Genomic DNA, 14178 nt, shown 5'->3' on the forward strand with positions numbered 1-14178 from the left:
TCTTAGTATGGTTACATTTTAATACAATAGTACAATGTTGAGACTACAGCTAGGATATACACACTTAAGAGTACTAAAATAATACAAAATTAATAATAATCAAAAAAAATAATAGAAAAAAAATACACCAAGACTCATAAAGGCATTTTTGGTAGACCTACGGACATTTAACACACTAAGGCACCTTGTGACTTGAGTACACTGATATTGAGGTAAACCCCGTCATCAAATACAGTATGAGGGGGTTACAGAAGCAGATCCAAAATCAAGTCTTGCAAATACTGTGTGACAAACCTGCAAGTCAGTTGCTACAAATGGATTTTGTCTGACATTTACTAGGAGCTGACACAGGTATCATTTACAAAAACAATGACAACTCTTCAGGACTTTATCTCATAAATAAATTACAGTGGCAAAGAACACACAGAGACAATATGATTATCCTTGTAGATACATTTTTGTTGAAACATTTCTTTTATAGCAATGCATCTGGTTCCATTAAATTCCTGTCCAAGAAAGATTGACTGAATGAATACCACTTCAGCGGATTATCAAGCAACACTGCTTGGGTTATCAGGGTCCACTCACTCCTCTCGTGTGCTCTGTACCATGGAGTACTTCTTACAGGGGTTCTTAAGACAGGCAGGAGGCCAGGTGATGGGCCAGCTGTATGAGCACGGCACCGCGGTTTGGACGTTCTTCTCCAGGAAGTTGAACAGAGGGTTCCACCAGGTGTTAGTGAGGTAGTTGTTGGGTGAGCATTTCAGAGTCTGCATGAGAATAAAAGTTATCAAGAGTTACATCAGAGAAGGAAAAAAAAGAACATCTAATCATTTATGCTGATAGTGAGATGCATTTCTCACAGACAAACAGTATATTAAAAAATTACATTAAATAGACTATGGTTTTCAAAATATGATGGTGTTGTCTTTCGTGGTGGGGACAATTCTGTATATATATATACTGAATATATCCTCATACATGATCATATCTGCACTGAAAACAGTGGCCAATGTTGTGATTTTTCACTTGTTTTAACTTCATTGGTCATCTTCATTACGAAATTGTGGTGAATTGGTGAACAGATTATTTGAGGCAAATTTGTGATTTGCTATGTTGGGCTGCATATATAAAACTGACTTGACTTGACTTGACTTTAATGTAACTTGAAAGATAATTTAACACTTTGGCCAGTAGAGGGAGTAATTCAGCATTTTGAAAAGCCATAGTGACTGTTCATGGGAATGACATCCAGAAAGTTCTGACACACAGTCCAAAAATAGATGTACTTACTATAAGTATATAATCATATGTAATATATAGACCATTTCCTTTAAATATAAACTGTAATAAATTGCACCTGATGTAAACTCCTTGAACAAAATACAGCCATGTTTCATCAGACAAACAGTAAAGTCTGCCATGCATAATAATTTAAGTGTAGCAAGGTTCAGTGAAAGTGGTGGTTTAGCTCTGAACGCTTTCATTTGCTCTCTTTCACTCTAACACACACACACACACACACACACACACACAAACACACACACACACACACACACACACACACACACACACACACACACACACACACACACACACACACACACACAAACAGCCACTGAGGGTCCAGCTCTGTGTTCAGACCTGTAAGTTGGCCATGGTATGGTACCACCAGAATAGTCGGGAGGTGATAAAATAGGCCACGACCACATCCACACTGTAGTGTTCATGTGCCACCAGGATGCACACCACACCCACGGCACTCAGCAGCCAGCACATCAGATGGTACCACCAAAACGACCGTGGCGAGTCTTGAGAGAGAGAAGGAGAGACAAGAGTGTTGACGATATTTATGACAACATCCATTCGTAGTCTGTTGTTCCATGTTTCCACTGTCAAGAAAAATGTTGTCAGTGGCATTTCAATAAAATGTGACAGGAACAGAAGGATTTCCTGCAAAACACAGACAAACATGCCTATAGCAAAAATCTTATCTGTAATAGTGGAAACTAAAACACTGCAATGTCTGCTTGTAAATCTCATCCAAACCAAATGTTTTTGCATTTTGAAAAACTTTTTTAATATGTACTTTGTATTTTTTTTAGCCAATTCTCCCATATATGTACTCTGTTTTTTGGGTTTTTTTTGCCAACTGCACCATATATCCAGCATATATACAGCAATATTCAGCTTTACAAGATATATAACAAATACATTTTGCCAAACTTTGAATATTTGAATGTAAAAGTAAAACAGTAATAGTGGCATCACATGTCAGTTATTTTGTTTACTAGCAGTCTCTTGAAGGTCCATTTGTAGCTGTATAATACAATGATGTGAACCATATGGGATGAGAATGGAAACAGACAATATCATTCATATATTATTCATGGGATATTCACATGAATTATTCCATAAAAGCAAACACACAAGAGTGTTGCTTTGAATACTCACATTCCTTGATGAACAGATAAGTGAGGGTGAGCATCACAGTGTGTCCACTGTAGAGAAAGTCTCCACACATGAGATGGGAGTTTGTAATGGACAGACCTCCACCTGAAATCAGTCGCAGAATTCGCTGGATTTTTGCCTGGGAGTCTCCATGCAGCTGATAGAAAGCACATAGTGGATGCAATTAGGGATATATAGAAAAACATCAGATTGGTAGCAAGTTGTGAGAGCATAGAGGTACAGTTAAAATTAAAAGAGGAATGGAAGGAGGAAAAACTAAGATTTAACAGGTATTATCCACTTGACATAACCAAATCTTGTTCTCCTATACATGCTGCTCAAATTACTGATAACTCACCTCTTACAAGTAGAAAAGTTTTAATATACTGTGTCCAAAACATTTAAAATTTTTGGGAACAACTATTAAATTGTCCAGTCTCTGATCTTTCTGCACAACACAACCCAACAAACAGCTGCCAGGAGCGCATGTTTTTGATCAAACACTGATGCACCTCAATATTGTCGGTGTCCGGAGGCAGTAAAAAGTCAAAATGGCTTTTTTATAGCTGCCTCTCTTGCGTGGCTGTACAAAATGAGTCCCAGAGGGTGCACAAGAGTACACGGCTGAGCAATGACAGCTGATGCCCGCCCTGATTTTAGCGTGCTACTCACCTTAGGAGCACAAGTCATGTGCATGCCAGGTACAGGCAGGGTGGTGATGTACATAGTAACACAGCGGTACAAGTACAGAGTGCCAATGAGGAAGAAGAACCGCCTGCTCGCTATTGACCTGTAAATGGAAAATGTGAGAGCCACAATGGATGCAGAAATGTTGTTGTGCCCTGATTATGTAATAGTACTGCAAATACCCATCTACTTAAATATACAAAATACTGAAGCATGAGGACTGTCTTGCACAGTGTGATGAGTCAACGTGTTGTCAAATTGGAGTTTTATTACTGCAAAATGGCAATGAGAAGTCATCCCTAAAATGCTGTAACAGTGTTAAAAAATCTTGTTGGTGATTTGGCTTGCATTGTAATACTGCTTTCTAGACTACTCATGTTGAACAGTTATAGAGGGAGACCTCCATTGTAGAGAAGACATACTGTAAATATAATTTCATCATAATGGCTGCCTCAACAGGCTATAATGTGGTGCATTTTCTGAGCAGCGGAAAGAGACATGCAGGGCATAGACAAATTGCAACACATAACCACAAAACAGAAAACTATTTCATAGAACAAAAATACTGTAGCTTATATAACTTATTATGTAGTGAGATTAAATGTTCCTCTTTTTAAAATACAGTACTCTGCTGACACCACATTAAGCTGGAGAAAACACAACTTGTACAATAGGTAGTGCAAAACAGCCTTACTTGTATCTGAAGAAGAACAACTGGATAATCCAAATGACCAGCAGAACCATGCCATTGATTTCTGTCACTGTAAATGCCCACTTGACCCTGTCAATATAGTCAAAAAATTTATCAGGAAGGGGAGGGCTGCTTTCTTTGGGTGGGACCCTCTCGTGGACTATTGTGATGACGACTGTTGTCAGGACCAAGTTAAAACCAGCATAAAAGAAGGCAATCAGTGTCTTCCACCATTCCATGGGCAGACGACTGACCTTGGACTCTGGCACAGATATCTTCACGTAGTCATTATGCCTCCCTATGCCTTTCCGAAATCCCCGCTTTGTATCCTCTCCACCTGGGGTGTGGACAGGACAGGTTTTCCCGGTGCTGGGCACGGCACCGCCCTCCATTCCTGGGTTCAGATTATGAGTGGCAGAGTCTCTCGTATCCACAAGCTCCTGTGATGCCATGGGTGCCTGCACTGTCCATCCACAGGCACACGGTTCCTCTGGGTTGAGGCTTTTTGACTGCCATGAGAGAAAACAAAAGGTTGGAAACTGACACACTATTTGGTTTGGAAAGCACAAGTACTACACTTGTCATTTACACAAGATAGAAAAGCACATAAGTAAACAGGAACTGCTTGTTTGTATTAAGAATGTCAAGTTATTGCGATGAGAAACAGGGAAAAGATGAACTCTTGTTTACTTTTGTTTCCAATCTTCCTCATCCCAGGGATTAGCAAAGCATGAGACTGAGCTTTTATTGATGCAATGTTCTTGCTGAAATGTCCAGACTGAAAAGCTATTTTTGAGTTTATAACAGCCAGCTAGACTAGATGTGGCTGTATGAGTTAATGCTGTGTGCTGTATTTTCCTTTCCCTGGACATTCACCAGAACCACTATAACAATTTTCTGTTTGGATGTTCAGTCAGAATCTTATTTTGGGCCTCCCTAAGTCTTTCCTCCCACACTGCTTTGGTTTTTTTGAGTTTGTCCTCAACAGTCTGCTGCTATACAGTCTGTTCATTATCTTATGCATTGGAGGAATTTGCACACTCATCGTAAAAGTTACAAACTGTGTGAATGCAAAAGCAACTAACCTAAAAACTAAACTAAACTAAACTAAACGTAATTGAAAGTTCCTGCTCTTCTAGGGCTTTTTTATCATATTGTGCAACACAATCTTTGCAGATGGAGTTTGCCCATGGGATTAGTAGAATTCCCATTTTTCTGAGCACTTTAATGACTATGTTGGAAAAGCAACTCCATCAGCTGAGAAAGATAAAATAAAATATAAATATAACAACTAGATAAAATAAAAGTAAATTAGGTAATATACTGCAGATTGCTGGAAGCCAGAGATGAATGATTAGTAATGACACTCAGAAGATAGAAGAAGAAGTTGGAGATGAGCTCGCACAATGTTTGTTCTTGAGCTCTTTTCAGTTAATGATTTAAGAGAGCACTATGGTAATGGCCATTTTCATTCTTTCACATTTAGGCTTCTACTTCCTTTAAGAGCCCCATTAATGGACTCGAGGATATTGCTATTAGCACTGAAATACATCACAATAACTGTCATCTGGGATGCATACAGACTGACATGTTTACTTGTAGGAAAATCTGGAATTAGGACAAAAGATGGGATAGAAATAGAGGTTGGATTCAAGAGAGCTGCTGAAAGTATCATGTTCCTCATGATCAATTTTTGGGAAAATATTATTACAGCTCAGAAAGGCTTCTCGTAGAATACCCTCTGCCATAGCAGATTCACCCTCTGTTATGTAACTGATGGATGGCTACAGATGATAAAGTCTGACAGAATTTAAGGGCTCATAAGGTATAGTAATACTGACCAAGATGGCAAATAAGATCAACAAGAGCAGGCAAACAATATAAGCTAATTACAATGCCATGTTCTTTCTGTTGTTAGTGCGATGATGTTACATCTCTGTGGTTAGTTGTACTGCAAGGTGGGATCCCTATAAACATTCTTTTGTTTTTTGTGATAAAATCAGAATTCACATAATTTATTTCTCTAATATTGAACAGCTCAACTAACTGCAAGATGAACAGCAGGTACACAGACTGTAGTTATTATATTTCTAGAGTCAAATACTGTAGCAGCTTTATAGATGGTGATTAATGAAACACTATGAAAGCACCAGTAGTGACTGAACTGGGATATGGGGAAATTTTCTGACCACAACTCATTTCAAGTCAATTTTATTTATATTTGTATATATATTTATATATCACAACAGAAGTTATCTCAGGGCACTTTTCATATAGAGCAGGTCTAGACCATACTCTACTAATTTACAGAGACCGAACATTCCTGCATGAGCAAGCACTTGGCGACATTGGCAAGGAAAAACTCCCCTTTAACGGGAAGAAACCTTGAGCAGAACCGGGCTCTAGGTGGGCGGCCATCTGCCTTTACCGGTTGAGTTGAGAGAGAAAGAGGGAGGGGGAGCCAGGAGAGAGAGACATAGAGAAGCACAGCAACAACATTAATAACATTAATAATAATAGACATATGACTAATAATAATAATAGCAGGCGCGGACGTCAAGCAGGACCACAGCAGCACGGGGTCTGCTACAACAGTCCATGGAACCTATGTGATGAGAAAGCACAAAAACTATGGGAAAGATGCCAAGTTAGTAACATGCATTAATGGTGCATGAATGCAGATGGAGATGGAGAGGAAGAGAGAGGAGCTCAGTGCATCATGGGAAGTCTCCTGGCAGTCTAGGACTATAGCAGTATAACTACGGGCTGGTCCAAGGTAAGCCTGAGACAGCCCTAACTATAAGCTTTATCAAAAAGGAAAGTTTTAAGCCTACTCTTGAACGTAGAGAGGGTGTCTGCCCCCTGGACCAAAACTGGAAGATGGTTCCACAGGAGATGAGTCTGATAGCTGAAGGCTCTGCCTCCAATTCTACTTTTGGAGATTCTAGGAACCACAATTAAGCCTGCATTCTGGGCGTGCAGTGTTCTAGTGGGGTAATAGGGTACTATGGGCTCTTTAAGATATTATGGTACCTGACCATTACGGACTTTGAAGGTGAGGAGATGGATTTGAAATTCTATTCTGGATTTTACAGGAAGCCAGTGCAGAGAAACTAAAATTGGAGAAATATGATCTCTTTTCCTAGTTTTTGTCAGTACACATGCAGCAGCATTCTGGACCAGCTGGAGAGTTTTTAGAGACTTGTTAGGGCAGCCTTATAATAAGTATAACTATAAGTGTGGACTAGTTTTTTGGCATCTTTTTGAGACAGGATGTGCCTGATTTTTGCAATATTACGTAGGTAAAAAAAGGCAGTCCTTTGAAATTTGTTTTATGTGTGAGTTAAAGGACATATCCTAGTCAAAGATTAATGTCCTTAAGGCATGCTTGGAATTTAGTTAACTGATTGGATTCATCTGGCTTCATTGATAAATATAATTGGGTATCATCTGCATAACAATGAAGATTTATGGAGTGTTTCCTAATAATATTACCTAAAGGAAGCATATAGTGAATAGTACTGGTCCAAGCACAGAACCTTGTGGAACTCCATGTCTAACTTTTGCGTGCATGGAGGATTCATCGTTAACGTGTGCAAAATGAAATTGATCTGATAAATAGGACTTAAACCTGCTTAATGCAGTTCCTTTAATGCCAAATAAATGTTCCAGTCTATGTAATGGGATGTGATGGTCAATGGTGTCAAATGCAGAACTAAGATCTAACAAGTACAGAGAGAAGTCCTTTGTCCGATGCAATAAGGAGGTCATTTGTAACTTTCACCAGTGCTATCTCTGTGCTATGATGCACTCTAAATCCTGACTGAAAATCCTCAAATAAACTCTTGATATGTAGAAAGTCACACAATTCATTGCGGACTTCTTGCTTAGGGATAAAGAGAAGGTTAGATGTAGATCTATTGTTGGCTAAAACGCCTGAATCAAGAGTAGGTTTTTAAAGAAGAGGTTTAATTACAGCTACTTTAAAGGACTGTGGTACATAGCCTGTTAATAAAGACAGATTGATCATATCTAGTAAAGAAGTACTAACAAAGGGTAAAACTTCCTTAAGCAGCCTAGTTGGGATGGGGTCTAAGAGACAGGTTGATGATTTAGATGAAGAAATCATTGAAGTTAGTTCAGGAAGGTTGATTGGAGAAAAACTGTCTGAATATATATCAGGTTTAACAGCTGTTTCTGAGATTCTTGTTTCTGAGGAGAAATCTATACCTGCTAACAGCAGGAGGTGATGACTTTTGTCTCTAATAGTTAGAATTTTATCATTAAAGAAGCTCATGAAATTGTTACTACTGAGAACTATAGGGATACATGGATCAATAGAGTTATGACTCTTTGTCAGCCTGGCCAAAGTGCTGAAAAGGAACCTGGGGCTGTTCTTATTTTCCTCTATTAATGATGAGTAATAGGCAGCTCTGGCGTCACAGAGGGCCTTCCTTCATGTTTTAAGACTATCTTGCCAGACCAAGCGAGATTCTTTCAGTTTGGAACACCATATCCTTTCAAATTTTCATGGTATTTGCTTTAATTTGCGGGTTTGGGAGTTATACTATTTTGTTTTGTTTTATCTTCTTTTTTAAAGGGGTGATGGAGTCGAGTGTCATTCACAGTGAGCCTGCAGAACTATCAACAAGATGATCAATTTGTGAGGGACTAAAGTCAGCATAAGAGGCCTCTGTAGTATTTAGACATGGAAGTTAAGATGCTAAGTGGGTTTATTTACACGCCAATTGAGTCTAATAATAAGATAAACACAGTGCTAAGGCTATCATTATCGACATCCACATGAATATTAAAGTCACCTACTATAATTACTTTATCTGTACTAAGGACTAAGTTTGATAAACTCTGAGAATTCAGATAAAAATTCAGAGTGTGGGCCAGAAGGATGGTACACTATAACAAATAGAATTGGCCGAAAAAGTTTTCCAGGTTGGGTGTGACAGACTAAGAACAAGGCTTTTGAATTGAGTTATAATTAAGTTTAGGTCTAGGGTTGATGATTAGGCTTGAGTTTAAAATGGCTGCAACTCCACCTCCTTGGCTGGTATCTCGAGGAATGAGAGTATTAATATGACTGGGAAGAGTGGATTTATTTAAGCTAACATATTCTTTATGACATAGCCAGGTTTCAGTAAGACAAAATAAATCAATATGATAATCTGAGATTGGATCGTTTATTGATATGGCTTTTGATCACAGATATCTAATGTTTAAGAGTCCACATTCTCCTATTTTGTTGTACTATTGCAGTGGTGGTGTTCATTTGTATAAGATATTTATGAAAAACTCCTCTTCTCTTTACTTTAGATTTAACTCATTTAAGTGGTCTAATTCATTTAAGTGGTCAGGTGGCAGACACAGTTTCTATGTGGTTTTGGGTGGGTAACTGCTCTAATGGAAACACAGAGAAGTGTGCAGGACTGCAGCTCTGCCTCCTGGACAACTATGAAAGCACCAGTAGTGATTGAACTGGCATATGGGGAAATTTTCTGACTAACACAACTCATTTGGATGGAAAAATGGAAAAAAATGAAAAAGTATCCAATAAGTCCTCAAACCTAAAAGACAAAATAGGTTGTTTGTCATTGCCGTCCACAATGACCTATATGAGCGTTTTCTGATTTGGCGCCCCTATTGGCAGTGCCTTCCAAACTACTTAAAAATGGATCATATGAGGCTTTATATGAGCCTTTTCCAATCTGCCACCTAAGGTTTGTTTCATTATAACCAACTATATCAATAAGGTTAGATAAAGATAATGACCATGGTTGAAAAAAATCTTTATTAAAGGTTCCCCATGGAGTTTGTGACCTCTAGTAGATCCATGGAGCACTTTTTTTGAGTGCATCCCCATTTTGTTTGCCTCGTGCTTACATGCATGCACATTTGCACGCAGGCAACACAATACACAGTCTTACAGGTGGCTGTAATGCGCCACGAAACACAGCTATATGCCAGCAAAGGCAGAGAAGAAGGAGACTGCAAGCTAGTAAACATAGATGTAAACAAAGCTGGATTTAAAATACTTTAAAAAGAAAGTTTTGCAAATGTTTTATGAGGCAGGAAATGGATTTAAGACATTTGTTAGATCACAAGTATACACGCAATGAGTTTTGGTGAGTAAAAGAGAATGTAAACACAACTTTTGTTTGTTTACAGGAAAACGCCACAGGATACCTTTAAGTTTGACAAATTGATCCTGACTCAAGGTCCACTCACTTTTACAGAGCTTTCAACCACATCACAAAGTCTTCATCAGCAGATGGAGTTTGGTCAGTTGTCTTGGAAATAAATCTGCTGGACTTTCCATCCATGTTGGCATGAAGAAGCATTTTAAGCCAACATGGACAAGAGGACTACGTGATCTAGTGGAAAGCTCAGAAAAAGCTTGCAGGTGGACTAGCTAGAGTTGGGATTGTTTTGTCAAACTATTTACCAGGTAAAGAAGGTGATGAATGTTCATGCTTACTTGGTTAAAGTTACTGAAATATGAAGCTTCAGAGAAAACAACTGTTGGTGGAGGAAGGTATGAGTGCAGTGGTCTTTGTGTCACCCTACTTTTGAGACAACGGTCATTGTTCACATGGCCAAAAGAGGTCACTTATTTTAAGTTTCTGTATAAATCACCAATGATGTTGTTTTTCTGGTAATGGAGGTCTTGATCTAGTTTTCAGTTTATTGAGAAAGTAGTTGTTGTTGTCCAAAACTGTTAGCAAGGCACAAAGTTAATTCTGTTTTGTGGTGGATTTTTCCCTTAAAAAACCTACAACAAAAGTTGTTATGTTTTATATTTTCTTGTATTTGTGCGTATACTGTGACAGATCAGTGTGACATTCAATACAAAAGAGATATTAGGTACTTATTTTCCAGTGTTCACTGTGAGACTGTACTATGTGTACTGTACAAGGGAGGTCAGCAGAGTGCCTCCATCAGTTTTCCACCAGTCCCCCTCCTCCCCAGTGTACACTACACACTGTTTTCCCACCAGCCAGTGCACCCAGCTCTCTAAAGGGATTGGTGGTGATGGAAAACTGGCAGAAAAACCTATTCCACATGGTCACAGACTGTAATGGATAACTTGGCTGCCTCCACTCACCCAAGCTATTTCAAGAGAAGCCACCCAGTTGCTGTGAAGGCTGTATTTTACTCCAGGGGAACCAGGGCTTTGACTCCATTTTGGGGCCTTCATAATAACATGCTACTGTAGCTGTCCACTCATTTTCTTCTTGGCAGCATGTGGATTGTCTTCATCAAAGGGAAGGATAAAAATAAGTCACATCCGAGGTGGCCCAGCCCTCTAGGAACTGATGACACTACGGGGAGGAGTTGACTATATATGCTGTACATGTACTTACTGTAAAGAAAGCCTTGAAACAGAAAGTTTTGCAATACAGCATGTTTCAGTTTTAGTTTTGTTTTCCCACATTTGGTAATAAAAAATCTAAATATATCCTCAATGTATAATTTGATTTGATTATTTGATTATTATTAGTGCTAGAAATAGTACCAGTGGTGGAAGAAATATTCAGATCATTTACTTAAGTACCTTTACTTAAATAAAAGTAGGAATAGTAGTAGAAAAAAGTACTGAAAGTAAAAAAAGTAAAAGTATTTGTTATATAGAGAAATGACCCCTGGGTGTTATATTACTGTATATTATATTATTGGATTTTTGATGTTGATGCATTAATGTGTAAGTGATATTTAATTGTTGCAAGTGGCTCAGCTGGAGCTAAATTGAATTACTTTACACTGTAAATAAGTTTTGTCTAAAACAATGCATCACATTATACAAATGCCTCATATGTTATCTACGTAAACTCTTCATCACCAAAGTAACTAGTATTCATATATAGCTGTCAACTAAATGTACTAGAGCAAAAAAGAGAATGTTTGACTCTGAAACGTATTGAAGTACTCGCATAAAGTAACATGAAATGGAAATAAGTGAAGTGCACATACAGTATATCAAGACTGTGCCTACGTGGAGTGCTTGACTAAATGTTACTTTCTACCACGGATTAGCAGTAGCAGCAGTGATGGTAGTAGAAGAAGTATTTCTTGTGTTAATAGTTGATATTGACATCATAGTAGCAGTAACATTAGTACAGTAAGTTATATGCCAGTAAATATGTCATGACAATAATGTGAATGACAGAGGGCAATTGTTTGAAACCTTTGGTTGTATTACTACAATGTTCACTTCTTCACTCGAATCCACGACTACTGTATAAAACTAGCTCACTGCCCACAGCTGTTCATCAAAAATACACAAATACATATTATTCCCTGACAGAACTGATAAATTTTGCTGTATTCCTGCAAAGTGATCCCATTTACAAGCCAAAACGGTCACACTGCATGGAGCCACCCTAACTCTTCTGGGTGCCTTAACCACATCTGGGGTGGATCCTGGCAGTAATGCAAGGTTCAGAACTGGGAGTCTCCCATGTCTCCCATATATTACAAGGCGGTTGGGCTGACACATGTGATGAGTGCGGCCCAGCCAGTTTTGAAGTTTACTTTTGGGGTGTAGCACAGTGGCCCCCCACACAGTCATAAATACTATGTTCCATATGAAGCTACTGGGTGGGGCAACAGGTCATTGCATGTCCTGTAATTAAGCCCTCTTGATTTCAGTCAAAGCTATTGCAGTTGGAAACTGACAGCTGAATTATTATAATGAAATTAAAGCAAAGAATAATTATATCACAAGCATGCACAGTCTGTGTATTGGCTATGATACAGAAATAATGGGGGATTAGCTTTGAATGGTTTTAGAGCTTATGTGACAACTTGCCTTTTAATTTTCTGTATATAGCCTACCCTGTTCTGGAGCTGACATCATCACACTATAAACACGTAGGCTTCTAGCACATCTCTAATGATCCACCGAGAAAGAAAACTTTTTGTATGAATGTATACGAATATATGGGCCCAATAGCTCACTACAAATGAAAATTCAAACACAGGCGAATCTACCAGACTTCACGATGTATTTCAGCATCAACACTGATATAAAAGTTGAATGTCATCGGGAGGATAAAATCCTGTGTGGCCATAGCAGCCTATTACACATCACTTATTAATGCCGCAATTAACACGTTCAGCACAACAGATAGCGATAAGAGGATGTATTTATATTCACATGTTGCACAGTTTATAGCATCCTACCTGCCTTGCTCGGGCCTCCTAGTGTCTCTTCCTGTAGTTGCAGTTCCTTGAATCCCTGATGCTGCGCCCTGTTTGATCGCTGCTCCGCTCAGGCTGGACTGCTACATTACACTGCACTGCCACTCGCTTTTGAGGGAGCGCTCCTCCCCGAAGCCCTACATATTCTTAGATCCATCCATCCATCTGTATCCAGTCCCCCGCCTGGCATCCCCTTTAATTCAGAGTAACTGTCCTGTAATCAGCACAAGCATCACCCTGTAACTCTGCTTATTTAAAATAGGTGTTCTCTAATATGCGCATCTTGAACCAGTTAGAAGGATTTATGATTGTAGCTTAGTTGTTTGCATTTATTATGGAGTCACACACTATACTATATATAATATATTTTTAAAAAATATATAAAATATAAGAATAAAACAAAATAGGTCATCATAAGAATATATTTTTTATGTTTCTTATTTGGTTATTTAGCCACGAGTCATTACCACTCTAATAAAAAATTTCATATATATCTAGCGATAGCATAATACATTTCTATTTTATTTATTATTAAAACAACAACAAAAAAATCCGAATAATTAAATCTCTTGCAACCACGAACCTGCGCATAATAAGTACTGATAATAGATCAGTTGAGTCATTTAGCCCATTACTTTGGCCGACACACGTTAAAGGAACAAAACTGACCTCAGATCAGTGTTTTTTTTCGTTAACGGCCTCTGAGGAAATGCGTCACTCCGTCCGCGGTGACGTGGCTGCTGCTGAGAGAGCTCTTCCCGGTTCCTCCTGTGCCTGGCTTCTCGGCTCCGGGGCTCCTCCGTTCACAGGAGAGATACCTGTGCCAAAACAAAAAAAAAAAACCCACCAAGAGATACCTGCATTAATAAGCAAAGAGCCGAGCGATTTGTCGTTTTGTGTGATTTAAAACAGGTAGCCGGTTGAAATAGCCGCTGACTACTGTCGAACATGGACACGTATGGCAACTCGCACAAAAAACAGAAGCTAAGCAACGCCGCTGATAGCTGGGTGAGTTTTCTCTTGCCAAGTTGTGTAAATTCATCACAACGATTCACCACGTCCGTCCAACAACCCTCCATTGAGCTAAGTGGCCAGACAGCTAGCTAATTAACCTACTTAACGTTTTACTGCTTTAC

The 14178-nt window shown here is 38.8% G+C and overlaps 2 protein-coding genes across 5 annotated transcripts in view; one reads left to right on the top strand and one right to left on the bottom strand.

The window, feature by feature from the left end:
* On the bottom strand, positions 1-13794 carry sgms2a (sphingomyelin synthase 2a). Of its 4 annotated transcripts, none has more exons than XM_042388182.1 (7): positions 13712-13794; positions 13029-13256; positions 3833-4338; positions 3124-3241; positions 2455-2608; positions 1645-1811; positions 1-770 (listed from the first exon to the last, which is right to left on the bottom strand). In XM_042388182.1, exons 3-7 carry the CDS (start codon positions 4279-4281, stop codon positions 585-587), a joined length of 1074 nt encoding a protein of 357 aa, XP_042244116.1. In that variant the 5' UTR covers positions 4282-4338; positions 13029-13256; positions 13712-13794; the 3' UTR covers positions 1-584. The 4 variants fall into 4 exon arrangements, with proteins under 4 accessions (XP_042244116.1, XP_042244098.1, XP_042244106.1 ...); XM_042388164.1 differs by having other exon boundaries at positions 13025-13256; XM_042388172.1 differs by lacking the exon at positions 13712-13794 and adding an exon at positions 13626-13656 and having other exon boundaries at positions 13025-13256.
* papss1 (3'-phosphoadenosine 5'-phosphosulfate synthase 1) overlaps positions 13794-14178 on the top strand; it is an 18418-nt gene continuing 18033 nt past the window's right edge. The window contains exon 1 of the mRNA XM_042388150.1: positions 13794-14050. Coding sequence (XP_042244084.1) covers positions 13991-14050 — 60 coding nt within the window. The 5' untranslated portion in view covers positions 13794-13990. The remainder of the gene's footprint in view (positions 14051-14178) is intronic.

The sequence above is a fragment of the Thunnus maccoyii genome, chromosome 2 (genome assembly GCF_910596095.1).
Source record: "Thunnus maccoyii chromosome 2, fThuMac1.1, whole genome shotgun sequence".
NCBI lineage: Eukaryota > Metazoa > Chordata > Actinopteri > Scombriformes > Scombridae > Thunnus > Thunnus maccoyii.